Source organism: Prunus dulcis, chromosome 1 (genome assembly GCF_902201215.1).
Source record: "Prunus dulcis chromosome 1, ALMONDv2, whole genome shotgun sequence".
In the NCBI taxonomy this organism is placed as follows: Eukaryota; Viridiplantae; Streptophyta; class Magnoliopsida; order Rosales; family Rosaceae; genus Prunus; species Prunus dulcis.
Window position 1 is genome coordinate 39,364,029 of NC_047650.1, and position 15,225 is coordinate 39,379,253.

The following is a 15,225-nucleotide window of genomic DNA, read 5'->3' on the forward strand; positions in this document are numbered from 1 at the left end:
GTGGCATAATGAGCTGGCTTGGTGATTGTGCTAAGGTATGTAATTTTGTGGTCATGTTTGTTTCAGACACTAAATGATAGGCTGGACTGCTTGGTAGATCTGAGAGTTAAGTTGTGTTATGAAACTTTTGCAAGTAATTGCTTCAGAAAATCAACCTATGCGTTGGACTAATCCTCTAGCATAGGTCTTCCTGTAGTGACGTTGGCCTACGTTTTGCAGGTTTGTCTCAGTATAAAGACTAAAATACCATTCAAAATTAATGGAAAATTGAATGGTGTTAAAGTAAGATGACAAATCATGGAATTTGAAAAATTAAGGTGACATTTCTCTTAAATTTTTCTTTAAAGTGACAAATTGAAACTGAGGTATAAGTTCAGGTGACATTTCGACAATTATCCTTTGAATTATATAACGGAGTAAAATGAACTGCAAATTACACTAAATAATCAATTAACCGCATCACCTCTCTATCTTGTTTTGTTTTGTTTTGTTTTATTTTGTTTTTTCTTTCTTCAGTGGTTGAAAAAGTAGCCTCAGAATTCAAGCGAAAAATAATGGACACTCAGAAGCACAAACACATGAAAAATTCCAAAGTTTGCAGCTAATGGACTTGTTCTTCTGATTGATTGTCTGGTTTAGGGGTTGACCACTGCAATACACGCTGGTTGGCTTTCTCAGCCTGCAAAATTCAAGCACCAATTTTGTGTTTGTATGAGCACGAGTTTGAAAATGACCAACAAGGAGAGGGTGACTGACCATACCACAATTCAAGAGGTAGAAGTATAATTATTGTGTTCAATATCAATCGTACCTCTTTTTCCCAATCACGTCGTATTGTGATGATGGCCAATATCAATGTTTGAATACCAGTCCCACCAAAGATCATCCCACCCCAAATACCCTGTTTTTCATCAATTGAACAATAAATGTCAAGATATTGTCATTAATCCTAACAATGTTGGGTGGAAAATACAAAAATAACACTTTTAATGCTAACAATGTGACACCAAAATTTGTCTCCATCATGTGACAAAACCAGCTAATATGATGATAGAATTGGTACAATCAGCGGATTTTTGGTACTATAAAGGACTAAAACTTCCCCATTACGAATTTGATCACATAATAGGCCACATGACGAGAGAAATAAAAACGCCAGGAGAAATAGACAAAAATAAGTTACATACACATTACAGAATAGTGTAGATGCAGGGAGAGAGATATTTATGAGCAAAACTTACCCCAATACTCAAGTTGAAGACCCATCCCATTAGAAACCCAAGTGGGAGCCCAACTATGTAGTAGCAGAAAAGATTTATATATGCCACCCAAGCTTGCCATCCCGAGCCCACAGCTACTCCTGTAGATTGTAAACCCACGAAACTCGAGTGAGAAATATAATCAGTAAATTATACACCCTCCTAGAACAAAATTATTGTTCAAGTTCATTGCTAAAATATGAAATGTGTACAACCACTTTTCTAATAGAAGCGAGACACACTTAAATTGATGGATCAAATTTTTATTAGAATAACGGCTAAAAAGATGGTTTGTAAATGTGTTACAAATGAATAAAATGAAAAACAAACCTGATAAAACAGGTTGAACGCTATTAAGTAAAATTGTGACGGCCAAGAGATAAGCCATCTCATCAACTGCTTCGAGGACAGCACTACTGGAGGTGAATATGTATGCGATTTTGTCGTGGACTGCCATTATAAGTACACAAAAAAAGACACCAATCACGGTGGATTCTACCACAGAAACCTTCGTTGCAAATTTCGCTCCCTTCCAGTTTCCAGCTCCTAGCTCATTTGCCACCCTTACCCTGTGAGTTTCATCACAAGAATTACACCACATTTGCCATAGAGTACAAAAGAGCATTAAAATGCCTTTTTGGTGACAAAGAAGTTGTTTTCATGTTGGGTTTTTCATGCTTTTTGGCTGAAGTGAGAAAAAAGCAGCACATGAAAAGAGTACTTTTGTTTTCATTATATTGCCGCATATATTCAAGTAATTTGACTGAAATGGGAGGTTTGAGAACCTACCTAACAATCAAACATGTCTTGCCTCTCTCTCTCTCTCTCTCTCTCTCTCTCTCTCTCCACTTGCCAAGGCTGCTCACTAACTCTCATCGGCATTTGCTAGCTACCCATTTTAATACGAAAGTGATAATATGAAGTGATAAGATTATCAACAAGCATTTGCTAGCTACCTCATAATTTTACATGAAAAGTAATGGTACCCTGTTAATATAATTTTAGGTTTATTTCTAAATGATCAGTTTTATTATAAAAGTGAGAAAGTTAGAAAGAGGGTTAAGAATGGTACCCTGTTCCAGCAAAGAAGGCTAGAGGAATCATGAGCTCCCATCCATTAATAGTCATGCTGCATGATAAAGTCCATTAATACAGTAAAGGAAAAGGGATTAGCTAAACCAGTGATTATTAAATCCTACCAAACTGAAACATAGAATCTCATACCAAACTGACAAGGCATCCACAGCAATAGTTGCATTTTTCAAGTTTCCAGTCATCAATATCAGAATTCTGTAATACCAATTCTCCAAGCTGCATAAATAAATTAGAAACCACCCACAGAAAATCAGCAAAAACCCAACAAAATAAAAATACTGAAAATAGAAAATACACGTACCAGAGCATAACACCAGAAGCAGCAGAAAGTTTGATAAATTCCCAGAGCCCAGAAAAGGCTTGCATAGAGAAACCAGTCCAAGTCTGAGGGCACCAACCGCAAGCAGCATACACATAGAGCCCAAAAACCAAAAACCACCAGGAAATATCCAAAGCAATGGCAGCACCAACAACCCCATAATCCAATACATAGATGAAAAGCCAACTCACCAATGCATTAACCAATAAACCCGTTAAAGAAACCCAAGCAATAACAATGTTCTTAAGCTGGCACTGCAAGAACCTCTGCAATGGGAACTGAAACGCAAAGCTGAAGTGCAGGGGAAGGAGCCACAGAGCCACCACCCCCGACAGCTCTGCCACGTCATCGGTCTGCCCCAGCAGCTTCAGAATTGGAGTTGCAAACACGTAAACAGGGGTCAGGAGAAAGCAGCAGAGGAACAGCACAATCCATGACCTTTGCAAGTATATCCCAAGCATATGGTACCTTTTGGCTCCGAAGGCCTGCCCACACAGGGTTTCTAATGCGCTTGCCATTCCTAACTAATGGGCACATAAGCAAATTGTAGAACAGTTAGAGATCACAAACTCAAATTCCGGGTAATGTTCTCTTGCCAGATAAAAGGCATTTCAAATAATTTTTTTAATTTAAATTGACAGTTCAACAGGGTAACATTTGTACAGAAAGTATTTGATATATTAATTACGTACCAATAGCCCAAAATTGAAGCCGACGATGACAGTGTTGGCAATGGAAATGGAAGCCAATTGGACCTCACCGAGGTGGCCAGCGAAGGCTTGCGTAATGACATTCATGGTGTAAGAAGCGAGCCTGCTGAAGATGGCAGGACCCACGATTTGCCATAGCTTCTTGGTCTCTATCCAAACCCTTATTGAAAGGCTCTCATCTTTGTTCTCATGATCACCATTTTGGGGCAATGGTTCAGGCAAAAGCGATAGGGTAAGGTCATCGCTTTCGTCCCTGTAGTTGCTGCTTGCCATTAGAGAAAAAGAAAGAAAGAGTGTCTATAATTATTGGCCTGCTGCTGCCTCTACTGGTCTATGAGAGAGATTGAGAGCTTGGGTTTTGGTGACATTTGAAGACCAAAAGAGTGTAGTGAAGAGAGAAAATTGTTACATACGGGTACATACCAATAGAGTGAACGAATAGAGGGGTTGAGATCACAGGCTTGTGGGGCTACAGACTAGAGGGTTGGCCAATTCTTTCTCAAAGAAGTTGCCAACCAAATTGAATTCTTGTTTGAAAAATTGGTGAGCTGCAAAAAAAAATTAAAGAACCCGCAGCCATCTACGTGTGTGACGGCCAGGAGAGGTCTAAAGAAATTGATATATATATATCATTTTCAGTCTTGTATAATATAATTGTGGGCTTTCATTGAGGGCTTATTGAAGATGATCTGAGCCACACACTGTTAAGCAATATTTAGATCCTACTTGTAGAATTGTCCTGCCAAAAACCCAGTCTAATAGAAAACTATTTAACTATATTTGATTATCACCAAACTTATTTTAAGATTTACTCGTTGTTCATTTATTTATTTGACCACAATTAAACGTTTTATTGTTTTTTGACTTGTTTAAATATTTCCAAGGATCGACGATTCTTGATTGTAGACTTGAAAATCTGACAATTCATATCATTGAATTGGAATACGAAATAGGCCTACAATGTGTCCCTCAAATAACCCTATGTAACCGACTATAACAATAGAAATTAACTGAATATGCTGTCAATCACTAAATCGAAATAATGTTTTAACTGATTATGTCGTGAATATTTTAATTTTTAATCAAACTTGCGTGACAAACCATAGCAAGCAAAGCAAGATTAGAAGCCAAAATAGATACTAATTTTTTTTTTCTTTTTTTTGAGAGGAAGAAGGTACTAAATATTTACGAACATAATATTGTAGGGTTTTCAAACATAACGGGTGTAAATAATATATTGAAGGGCTGAACATAAAAATATTAACGAACTTTGCATCAGGTCTTATTTTATTTGCAAGGTCAAAGATTAATTAGAGTTGTAGTTGGTAACGCCACCAAAAGATACATAAAAGTCAGACTGAATAAATATTTCAAAGTACCTTGGAGTTGCATATTACAATTAGTAAATTATGTTGTCGTACAAACAAGATGTTGGGATGCCAAAAGAAGACTGCGATCTGGATTTTAGCTTTCGAAAGGAGGATGCTAAAAGATAATTCTAATGACTTGACTTATATGTTTGTCCTTATCAGAATATTTAAGTAATTTCTATCGAATTACCTCGTTATTAGTTGATTTGGCCTCTATGCTTATTCTAATTGGAGCATCTGAATTAAACAATTTCATTACAGGAGACTATATTGTATTTTAAAGTAAATGTGGTATAAATATTAATTAAATATATATACATTATTAATTGAATATGCATGCAAATTTGAGAATGGTCATTTAAAGAAAAATACAATATACGATCACGATCCACTCATGTTATAATATAGAGATATTTAGTGATATATCCATTTCTAGTACTAATATTATAAATAAATCCTACACAATTGAATTCCTATAAACAAACCCAAAAAAAACCCAAAAAATGATAGCTAGCCTTATTGAATTTAATATTGATTATTAAATTACTTTGATGCCCTATTGAGTGCTTTGGGTATTTTTATGAGATTTTTGGGTTGGGCTTGTTTTAAGAAATTGATGGCAGTTTTGTAATTTATAAGAAGTTAAAAGCTTTTTTGTTATGTTGTAAATGGGTTTTGGGTGTGTTTCTAAAGTCCATTTTATATAGGGTATTTTTATAATTTGGGCCCCCATATTGGGTATAATAGTGAATCTCCCTATAATATATATATATATATTTATTAATACAATATACTATACTCTTGAAATATTAGCAATAAAATTATAATATGTGGACTCATAACAACATGTGGTGGTGTGTGTGACTATACAATAGAAAATTTATCCCAAGGTGTGGCTGAAAGGTGGGATTGAGCAGGGAGAGAGGGTCGGCTGGGTAGGAGGTACGGGAAGAGAGCGGAGATATTTTTTAAAATTTTAATGATTTTAATGTGATTTAAACGAGTCTGTAAAGTGAAAGGTCAAAAAATATTAAAATATTAAAAACTTATTTAATAATGTGACATAATCAACTCAACAATCACATCAATCAATACACAAATACACAAATATGATATAAATATATGGTCTCTCTAGCATTACCAAGAAGTCAAGAACGATTGCCATAAATGATCCAACTGCTAAAGTTGATTAATATTTTGGCAGCAATAGTCACCTTCACCTTTGGCTTGGCTTTTGTTTTATTCGTGCATATTAAAAGTTTTAGTTTCTTCAAAATAAAAATAAAAAACAACATTGGTAATGTTGAAAACTAGGTGGTAATTGCCCGCGTTTTTTGTAGTGTGAGGACAAGTAAAATGATTTCAGTCTTGTGTATAGTTTGATTTTGTGATCATTTGAGAAGTTGGAGTTCAAAAATTTATAGGTTACTTTTCCCTCGTGGAAGGAATATGGCACTGACAAGAATGTAATCTTTTATCATTCCATGTTACTGGAACCGGAATTGAAGCTCCTGGCATCATTGGCATGGGCGACTTTGACTGGTAGTTGGATGTTTCCGTGTTGTAAATGACCATGCCCATTGTCATCGTTTTTGTCCCATGCCGCTGATCACTTACCTTGTCGACGGTGGCAATAATGGTGCTTTTACGTTGGCAAATTACAAACCTATTGCAACTAAAGGACAAATATCGAAACAGACTCCTAAGTCATGGAAATTCTTAATTGTCGTGTCGGTCCTCCACAATTGCATTGAACATCTAAAAAAATAGATAAAAGGAGCTCATATCTTCAATATAAAAGGAGCTCATATTGTCAATCAAGGGGAGCTCCACGAAAAGGGTGAGTTGATTTGGGGCCATTGACTGCGTGGGGGATTCAATGGATTGTTCACAAAAAACAACCCTAAATTCCAAAAATATATTTTTCATTCCCCTCCTTTTAACTCCATATATGTCTCTTTGACTGTTAGTTGGGGTTTTGTTCAAGCCCTCATGTATGTTATATTTTCTTTGGTATTTATTTCTCAAGCCCTCATGTATGTTGACTCCATTTGTGTCTTCTTGTTTTATTTTCTGATGGGAATCAGTTCGCCACGAGTACAAAATAAAGACTTGGAAGTGAACGATATGTCTTTGTCAGGTTGTGCAAGGGAAATTGAATGAAAGAATGTCATGTCTTCTTCGAATATACAAAGAATAGTGATGACGACGACGTACCCGAACTTGATAGGGTGGCCCATCAGCCATGCAATTTATATCATATTAATTAACCAGCTTATATCCAGAGTTTGGGTGGCACGTACACAGTATAAAGTAGACGTGTTATTTGGACTGACTCTTCCAAGTAATCTTGCGTTCAAGTCCCAATAATATCCCTGCGCGAATTTCTACCCTCCCCATTCTAACTTCGGCCAAAAGAAAGCTTCAGGTTCATTAGCCAAAACAAGACTGATAGGATTGGTTCTCTTTCTTTCATTTTTTTTTTGGGTTAGAAAGGTTTGGAATGCCAGTAAACAGCTCCCTTCTTTAATTAAGGAAAGAAACACCAACAAAATTATAAATATTTGAATCCATGTACAAGGTAAAACTAATTTGTTTTATTATAAAATTATGATAATAAGTAAATTCAGTAAAAGAAAGAAAACAACCACCATCAGGCAGAAATTGGGATAGCCAAAAGAGAAAATGCATACAAGCAGGGCAACAGGCCCAACACAAGAAGGCCAACATCAGCATCAAAGGCCAGGAGAAACAAACTAATAGCAAAAAGAAACCTGAGCCATATTACATCAACAACTCACAATCAGACTAACAAGGAAGGAACATATACTAGCAAAAAGCAGAGGTAGCCAATAGCAGCAAGTGGAAGAAGCCTTCAAACCACTGGAAGGCAATGGAAACCGCCAAAGAAAGCAGAAGAGACCTCCAGCAAAACTGGAGCCAACAATTACCAATCTATGTTCATTTAGTATCTCTGTTCAACACACTAACAAAATTTCTGGTATCGCTATATCCATATCATGTCGTAACTCTTGTTCTGTACCAGCTCACTAGAGATAATCAGGCAACCATCATATTCTGATACCTCTGTGGCACTGTTGTCACTTCTCATTACCTGATAATAAGAAATTGCACATCAGTCTCCAAGTCTAAATTGATTGAAACTATCATTTTATAATTCAAATTAGACATGAGATAGTTGGACAAAGAAATCACTAACACTTTGAATGGAAAAGTGGCAAACGATTACTGTTGAGCTGAGATCCTTGGTTTGGAAGTTGCCTCCTTTGCTATTTGAATTTGAGCTCTCTGTGCCTGTTCACAAAAAAGTTCAATTACACAGAAAGTGCCAAAAGGACTGTCTTTCACAGGATCACCATTTGAACTATATATTACCTCTTTTTCCCAATCCAATCTCATGGTGATAATGACTAATATCAAGGTTTGAACCACAGTTCCACTGATCATTCCAGTCCACAATCCCTACTTATTCGTTTAAACCACATGCAAGATCAAGAAATCAGATTAGATTCTCAATTTTGCATAACATTTAGAGCAATAAGTGAGAAATTTCTCACTTAAACTTAACTATGCAGTTAAAACATGCCATAATTGCAGTTTATTCAACAATAATGAGCCACCATGTACATTTCTAACTTTCTACAGTTTAATTAAAACCATGATAATTGAAAATCTGAAGCATGTGTCCCTTCAGATACTCAAATCAACACACATGTCCAAATGCGGTGGTATGTTCAGGATAGGTATATACCTTAAAACCAAACAACAGCAACCACCCCAAAACAACACCAACAGGAACTCCTACAAGGTAGTAGCTACCTATATTTATAGTAGCTACTATTGCTTGCCAACCAGATCCGACTGCTACGCCTGTAGAGCAACATATGATCACAAATGCTTCAGTCAGATACTAGACATGAATTTCAAACCACAGAAATCTATATATACTGCTTCTTTCTAGTTTCTCACCTGAGAGCACTGGTTGAATGCAATTAAGGAGAATGGTAAATGCCAACAAGACTGATAATTCATTGACCATTGTGATAACAGGACTACTTGAGGTAAAGATCATTGCAAGCTTCTCATTAAAGGCTCTAATTATTAACCAAAATAGAAGTCCCACAGCTAGGGAGGTTAAGACTGCAACAGTGGTTGCAAATTTTGCAGCTTTTGTATTGCCTGCACCAAGTTCATTTGCTACGCGCAGTCTGGAACAATAAGGGAAAAGTAATTTAGATTTCTTGCATGGGTGCAATAATATGTAAAAGAAACATGTATATATGCAGGTTTATATACTGATATAACTGTTCTGATAATCATAAAGGTTCTTTTAGTAGATCATAACAACATTATCAATCAGGAAAGTACCAGTGTAGTGTCAGAGTTGCAAAGAAAAACTTCATGTATAACATTATTTGCTTGATACTCTTGTTCCGAAAGTGTAAAGTGAAAGGGGGTAAATCCTATCTGGAACATTCAAAATATTATGAGGCCAAATGTAGACCACAGAAAAGTACAGAAAGATCCATCTCATTCACTTCCATAGCTTTTAACTAATTCCTAAGTCCAAAGAGACTTCCAACCAGTAACATACCCAGTTGCCGCCAAAAATCCCAGCGGAATCATGGATTCCCAAGCATAGATAGTCATGCTGCAAAAAGAGAATAATGGAATTTACAGAAAAGTAATACACAATTAGTATTGTATATTGATTTAAACAATAAAAAAATAATTTGAAGCACGTTATAGAAAGTTAGAAACACTAACCAGATGGAAAGGGCATCAACTCCAATCTCAGTATTGTTGAAATATCCAGAAACTATCACCAAAACTCTATAATAGAAATTCTCCAACCTGAAACATAGCATGAATATATTTAAATTCAACCAGTTATTAAATATATGAATATACCTGCATAGGGAGAGAGAGAGAGAGAGAGAACACATACAAGAGCATGACCCCAGAAGCCAGAGACAGCTTAAAGAAATCCCAGAGCCCAAAAAACGCTTGAGTTGAAAAACCGGTCCAAGTTTCAGAGCATCCACCAGAAACAGTGTATGCAAAAAATGCCACAACCGATGCCCACCAAGCAAAACCAATGGTAAGAGTAGTCCCCACGATCCCAATCCCCAGCTTGTATACAAAAAACCAACTTACAAACACATGGAGTGCCAAAACCCCTCCACACACCCAAGCTATTACCCCCATCTTCAGCTGGCTCTGCAAGAATCTCTGCAAGGTCAGCTGAAATGGGAAGCTCAAGTGAAACGGAATCGACCACAACGCCACCAAACCAGTCCGCTCGGCCACCGCCTCCGACTGTCCCATGAGCTTCAACAATGGCGTAGCGAACACAAACAAGGGCAATAGCAACAAAGAGCAGAGAAACAAAACTACCCAAGAACGCTGCATGTATATGCCCAGCATATGGTACTGCTTAGCCCCATAGGCCTGGCCGCACAGTGTCTCAAGCGCACTTGCCATGCCTAGCTAGACAAAACCCAACAAAGCAAAACATATTTAAACAAACAAAAATGCGAAATTGGGTTCTGATATTTCACATTTGTAGCGTTAAGTGGCGTTACCATGAACCCGAAGGTGATGGCGATGATAACGGTGTTGACGATGGAGATGGCGGCGAGGTCGAGGCCACTGAGGTGGCCGGCGAAGGACTGGGTGATGACGGTGACGGAGAACAGGGCAATGCGGCTGAAGATGGACGGGGCTGCTACTTGCCATAGCCTCTTTGACTCCAGCCATGTCCGTTTGATCAGATTGCCGTCTTCTTCTGCGTCTTCTTGTTGGTGTTGGTGGGGAGAGAGTAACAGAGTGAAAGGGTGCTCCTCTCCCTCTCTCTCTGCTCTCATTGTCGGGACCCTCTCCCTCTCTCTCTGCTCTCCTTAATGTAGCCGACCCATTAAATTATGCCACGTGTTATATTAATTAAACCATGGTTAACTTACCTTTGGTGTAAGGAGTGGCTCACTAACTAACTTTTGTTGTGGAGAGGTTTTCCCTCCCAACTTTTGTTGGGTTTTGTCTACTCTTTGCTGTTGCAAGGGTTTGGTTCTTCCCTCTTTTCTTGAAGGTTAGTTTCCCAGTCTTTTGGGGCTAGTTTTTGGCTGATTTTGCTAGATTTGCTACTTGTGTGGTAGATCTAGTATCGATCTCTCTGTTTTGGAGGTGGAGCTATTGATTTTGGTGGATCTACTACTTTATTGTGCTTGGGGTTCAAGGAGGATTAGGAGATGCTGTGATATTCTTTGGAATATCCTTGTGGAAGTTAAGCGGTAATGCCCTCCACTCTTGGGGTATTTATTGTCCCATGAAGTTTGAGAATTTGTTCTTTGTCTTGATCTCTCTTAAGCACTGGTTGCTGCAAAAATAGGATCCTCATCATATGTAATTCCTTGTTAGCTGGGTTTAAAGTTGTATATTTGTTTTCTAACTATCTTGTAATACTTGAGCTTAGTTGGTGTTGTTGTTACAATCTGTATTGCAAGAACCTCCTTCCAGGGCTGTGTTCTTATTGTTGTAATATGGGTTTATGCCCCGTTTCTTCAATTGAATTGCTACTATTTCACACACACAAAATTAACTACTCTAATCCACGTATACGAAAGTATGAAAATTAACGATCAATTAGCCTAACTCATATATGATAATTAAGGAGGGAAAAGTGAGGCTACAATAGAGTTAGGGAGTGTTGCTTTCATGAGTTTAAAATATCCTTGTCCTTAATTATTTAACTAGAACCAGGGTAAATGGTCAAAATATATATTTAATTAAATGGTCAAAATAAAAATTCAATTCAACACATAAGTTTAATGAAAATTATTAAAACTTATCAAATGTTAGAAAATAAAAATTACCACATTTGTATACTACATTCTCATACTATTTTATATGGCAGATGAGGTGAACAACTACGTCAATTAAAATTAATTTAATATTTTATTTTATTTTATAATTTATTAACACTTTTTAATTGACGTGGTTGTCTACTTCATGTGCCACATAAGATAGTATGAGAATGTAATATACAAATGTGATAAGAGTAGCGTTACTCAAGAATAAAATGCATAAAGTCCAAAACGTCACTATAATTCTACAGGGGTGAGAGGTGCCAGAAAGAATCCCAGCCGTTGAATTAACGTATTATAATCCAACGAATGCAATGAGTTCGATATGCACAACTATAAGATGGTGCTCAAGATATTTGGCAATTCGTGTCTAAGCTGAAGTTCATCTTGACCATTTAGGAATATAGGGAGCCACTTAGCAGACTGTTTGGGAATGCGCTTAAGATTGTCTTTGTGGTCAACGTAATAAAGGCCGAACTTTTGCGTATAGCCCATCCCCCATTCAAAATTATCAAATGGGGTCCAACAAAAATACCCCTTTACATTCACACCCTTCTCCATTGCCTTGTTGATCCAGAATAAATGCCTAAGAACACTTTGAATTCTATGAGGATCCCTTAGTGCTCCATCAAGCCCATTCTCCTCTTCCTCCACCTCACTGATTCCGTTTTCGGAAATGTAAATCTTAGGGTTCTGGTAGTTTTGCTTCATGAACACCAAAAGTTTCTCCAAACCTTGTGGATAACTATAGATCATGAAGCTTCCTTTAGCCGGAGGACCAATTTGATCTCCATCTATATTTTCAACCAATGACAAAGCCAAAGCATCATTGCGGTAGCACATTGCCTTGTTTGGACTTATTGGGTCGTGTTTAGCATACCTTGCGGTATAATAATTGATCCCAATAAAATCAAAGGATCCATTGATCAATTTCTTCTCTTCCTTGGTGAATTTGGGTAGCCTTTCCTTGACCAAAACTCTCATACTCCTCGGATATTGGCCCGACACCAATGGTTCCATGTACCATCCAAGTTGGAAGTCCAAAACTCTTATTGCTGCTTCTCTGTCTAGGAGTGATTCTGAATGAGGCTCAGCATATTGCCCTACAAGACTAATTCCAATTTGTCCACCTTGCCTTTCTTGAAACTTTTCTCTGTAGAGCCTAACCGCTGTGGCATGGGCAAGAAGAAGGTTATGGGTCACAATGTAAGGCTCAGTAGAAGAATTCCCACTTGTACATGGAAATAAGGATGGTACAGAACACCTCCCTGGTGGAGAAACCCCGCTATCATACCCCATTACGGCAATAATATACGGTTCATTGATTGTAATCCAATTCTTGACCCTATCTCCAAATGTTTTAAAACAAATTTCACAATAGTCCTTGAAATCGTTCACAATTGAGCGATTCAAGAAGCCTCCATACTTGTCCTCCAAGGCTTGTGGTGCATCAAAGTGGTATATGGTCACATAGGGTGTGAGGCCATTTTTGATTACTTCATCAATCAGGTTATTGTAGTAATCAATACCCTCTTGGTTTATTCCTCCACTCAAGGTTCCGTTAGGAAGAATCCTAGTCCAGGAGATGGAGAATCTGTACGAATCGACTCCGAGGTCTTTCACAGCCTTCACATCTTCCTTGTATCGTTTATACGAATCGATGGCTGTGAACAAGTTAGAGTGGTCACATATTATTTCTGGATTTTTCTCAATGAAGTGGTCCCAAACACTTGGTCCTCTTCCTCCTCCTTTTGTTGAGCCTTCTATTTGTGCAGCAGAAGTGGAGACTCCAAACGCAAAATCTCTAGGGAAGTGAGACCTCTTGACTTGCAATTCTTTAGGATTCAATGCATTGAGCAAATATTCCTCAAGATCAGCATTCACAGAAACTAACTGTGACAAAAAGGCAATCAAAACAATGGCACACATACCATGTGAAACTCTTAAAAATGTCATGACTTTTGATCAATATTGTGAAACAACCATTTGAAGCAATTGCTACATAGCAACAAGGATATACTTCCTCTTTAACAAGAAACAAGACAACAATTTTTGTGCAAAATGAGATCATGTTTTTGATGGATCAGCACTATAATAGGAGGCAGGTATGTGGGCGGTCCTGGGAAATCCCCCGGTGTGGCTGGGCTGCATGGTGTGCATGGGAGGTGACTATATTAGGCTATATTTGTATAATGAGCCCTTAAATTGATGAGTGGTGTTCAAGACTAAGGGACATTTAATTTCATGGTTAATCTTTCTTCGGCCTCAAACAATCCACATGTTATTAATTAATTCTTGAGCATAAAAGTTTGGGAGATTTTGAAAAAGGCCAAAAGAGAGAGAAATTTTTTAAAAGAAGCCAAAATTGACAAAATTGACCTATTTATTTTTGGATTCCCTAAGGAATCCTTTACATTTGCATGTATTTGGTTTGAAAGTTGAGAGGTTTTTCTGTCTTTTTTGTTTTTTTCAAAAGTGAAAGTTTTTCTGTGGCTAAAACTTAAATTTACTTAAAAGTTTTGCCCCTCGGTAACTAGGTTTCAAAGTGGGCTGGGCTGGAGCTTGAGAAGATGGGCTTGAATTGAGAATTAGTTACAAAGTTATTTGAATTCATGGAGAAATAGACAATTTCATTAGATAAATTGCAATAATACAGTGAATAGTCCAAAAATGTAAAATTAAAGCGGAGAAAAGCCACACAAACAATTACGAAAACCTATGCCAAACCCAAAATATTTAAAGATGTTGATATTTGAGAAGGTATCTATTCACCTAGTTACTTACCACGGCCCAGAGCACATGCTGGTCAACCATGGTCGATGAATTCGTTAATCATAATCAAGCAATAAATTAAAACAATAGTTTTTTAATTACAACTGGCACATGGCCATCAGTAGAAACGATTAAATCATTATTAATCATCCTTCGATCGATGCTTTGTGTTATGCAAATGCAGAAGAGCAACCAGCAGAATGATTTTAGTGGTCAAACTAATCTCTTTATTTAACTAAATTATATGTTCCATTAGCTGCCAAATCTGCCATTGATAATTTGATATTGGTAATTAGGGGTGTACAAGATTCAATCTAATTCGTTTAAACCAATCAATCTAATTTAATCTAATTTAATTTTAATCGGTTTTAAAGATTTGATAGATTGGATTGGATCTGTAATTTTCAAAACCGACATGATTGGATCGGATGACGGATTTTCTTATGAGAATCCAATCCAATCAAGTTAGTTTTATGCTTATCTTGCTCTTGTAGGTATTTGTGGTTGGAAATGTTATGAATATTTTAAGTCATTTAATGGAGTTATGTTTAATATATTATTAGCCTCTCAAGCGCTTCCGCGAAAGGCTTTTATTAAAAAATGTAAAATTTATTTTAGAATTAAAAAAAAGATAATGGATAGTTGTGTTTCATAAAAATTGGATCCATTATCTGATTTTTCTTTTAATTTTAAATGTTTTACCATTCTCTGCATTTTAATTTTAAATGTTTTACCATTCTCTGCCATTTTATGGTATTTTGAATGTTTTACCATTCTCTGCCTTTTGCTTTATATATATATAATCAAAACAATTTT

General features: G+C 36.9%; 3 protein-coding genes across 5 annotated transcripts; all 3 read right to left on the reverse strand.

The window, feature by feature from the left end:
- Positions 1–443: 443 nt before the first annotated feature.
- On the reverse strand, positions 444–3,739 carry LOC117614728 (protein DETOXIFICATION 27-like). The gene is made up of 8 exons (XM_034343626.1): positions 3,366–3,739; positions 2,656–3,197; positions 2,484–2,570; positions 2,332–2,388; positions 1,590–1,828; positions 1,242–1,360; positions 812–901; positions 444–679 (listed from the first exon to the last, which is right to left on the reverse strand). Exons 1-8 carry the CDS (start codon positions 3,654–3,656, stop codon positions 602–604), a joined length of 1,503 nt encoding a protein of 500 aa, XP_034199517.1. The 5' UTR covers positions 3,657–3,739; the 3' UTR covers positions 444–601.
- A 3,653-nt stretch (positions 3,740–7,392) lies between these two features.
- On the reverse strand, positions 7,393–10,651 carry LOC117637580 (protein DETOXIFICATION 27-like). 3 transcript variants are annotated; one of them, XM_034372512.1, is made up of 9 exons: positions 10,360–10,651; positions 9,723–10,264; positions 9,542–9,628; positions 9,369–9,425; positions 8,744–8,982; positions 8,526–8,644; positions 8,150–8,236; positions 7,974–8,068; positions 7,393–7,868 (listed from the first exon to the last, which is right to left on the reverse strand). In XM_034372512.1, exons 1-8 carry the CDS (start codon positions 10,639–10,641, stop codon positions 8,000–8,002), a joined length of 1,482 nt encoding a protein of 493 aa, XP_034228403.1. In that variant the 5' UTR covers positions 10,642–10,651; the 3' UTR covers positions 7,393–7,868; positions 7,974–7,999. The 3 variants fall into 3 exon arrangements, with proteins under 3 accessions (XP_034228403.1, XP_034228411.1, XP_034228416.1); XM_034372520.1 differs by having other exon boundaries at positions 9,723–10,260; positions 10,360–10,641; XM_034372525.1 differs by lacking the exons at positions 7,393–7,868; positions 7,974–8,068 and having other exon boundaries at positions 8,151–8,239.
- Positions 10,652–11,757: 1,106 nt separating this feature from the next.
- On the reverse strand, positions 11,758–13,754 carry LOC117614263 (beta-glucosidase 24-like). The gene has a single exon (XM_034343013.1). The coding sequence runs from the start codon at positions 13,591–13,593 to the stop codon at positions 11,971–11,973; it is 1,623 nt and encodes a 540-aa protein (XP_034198904.1). The 5' UTR covers positions 13,594–13,754; the 3' UTR covers positions 11,758–11,970.
- Between the last annotated feature and the right edge of the window lie 1,471 nt (positions 13,755–15,225).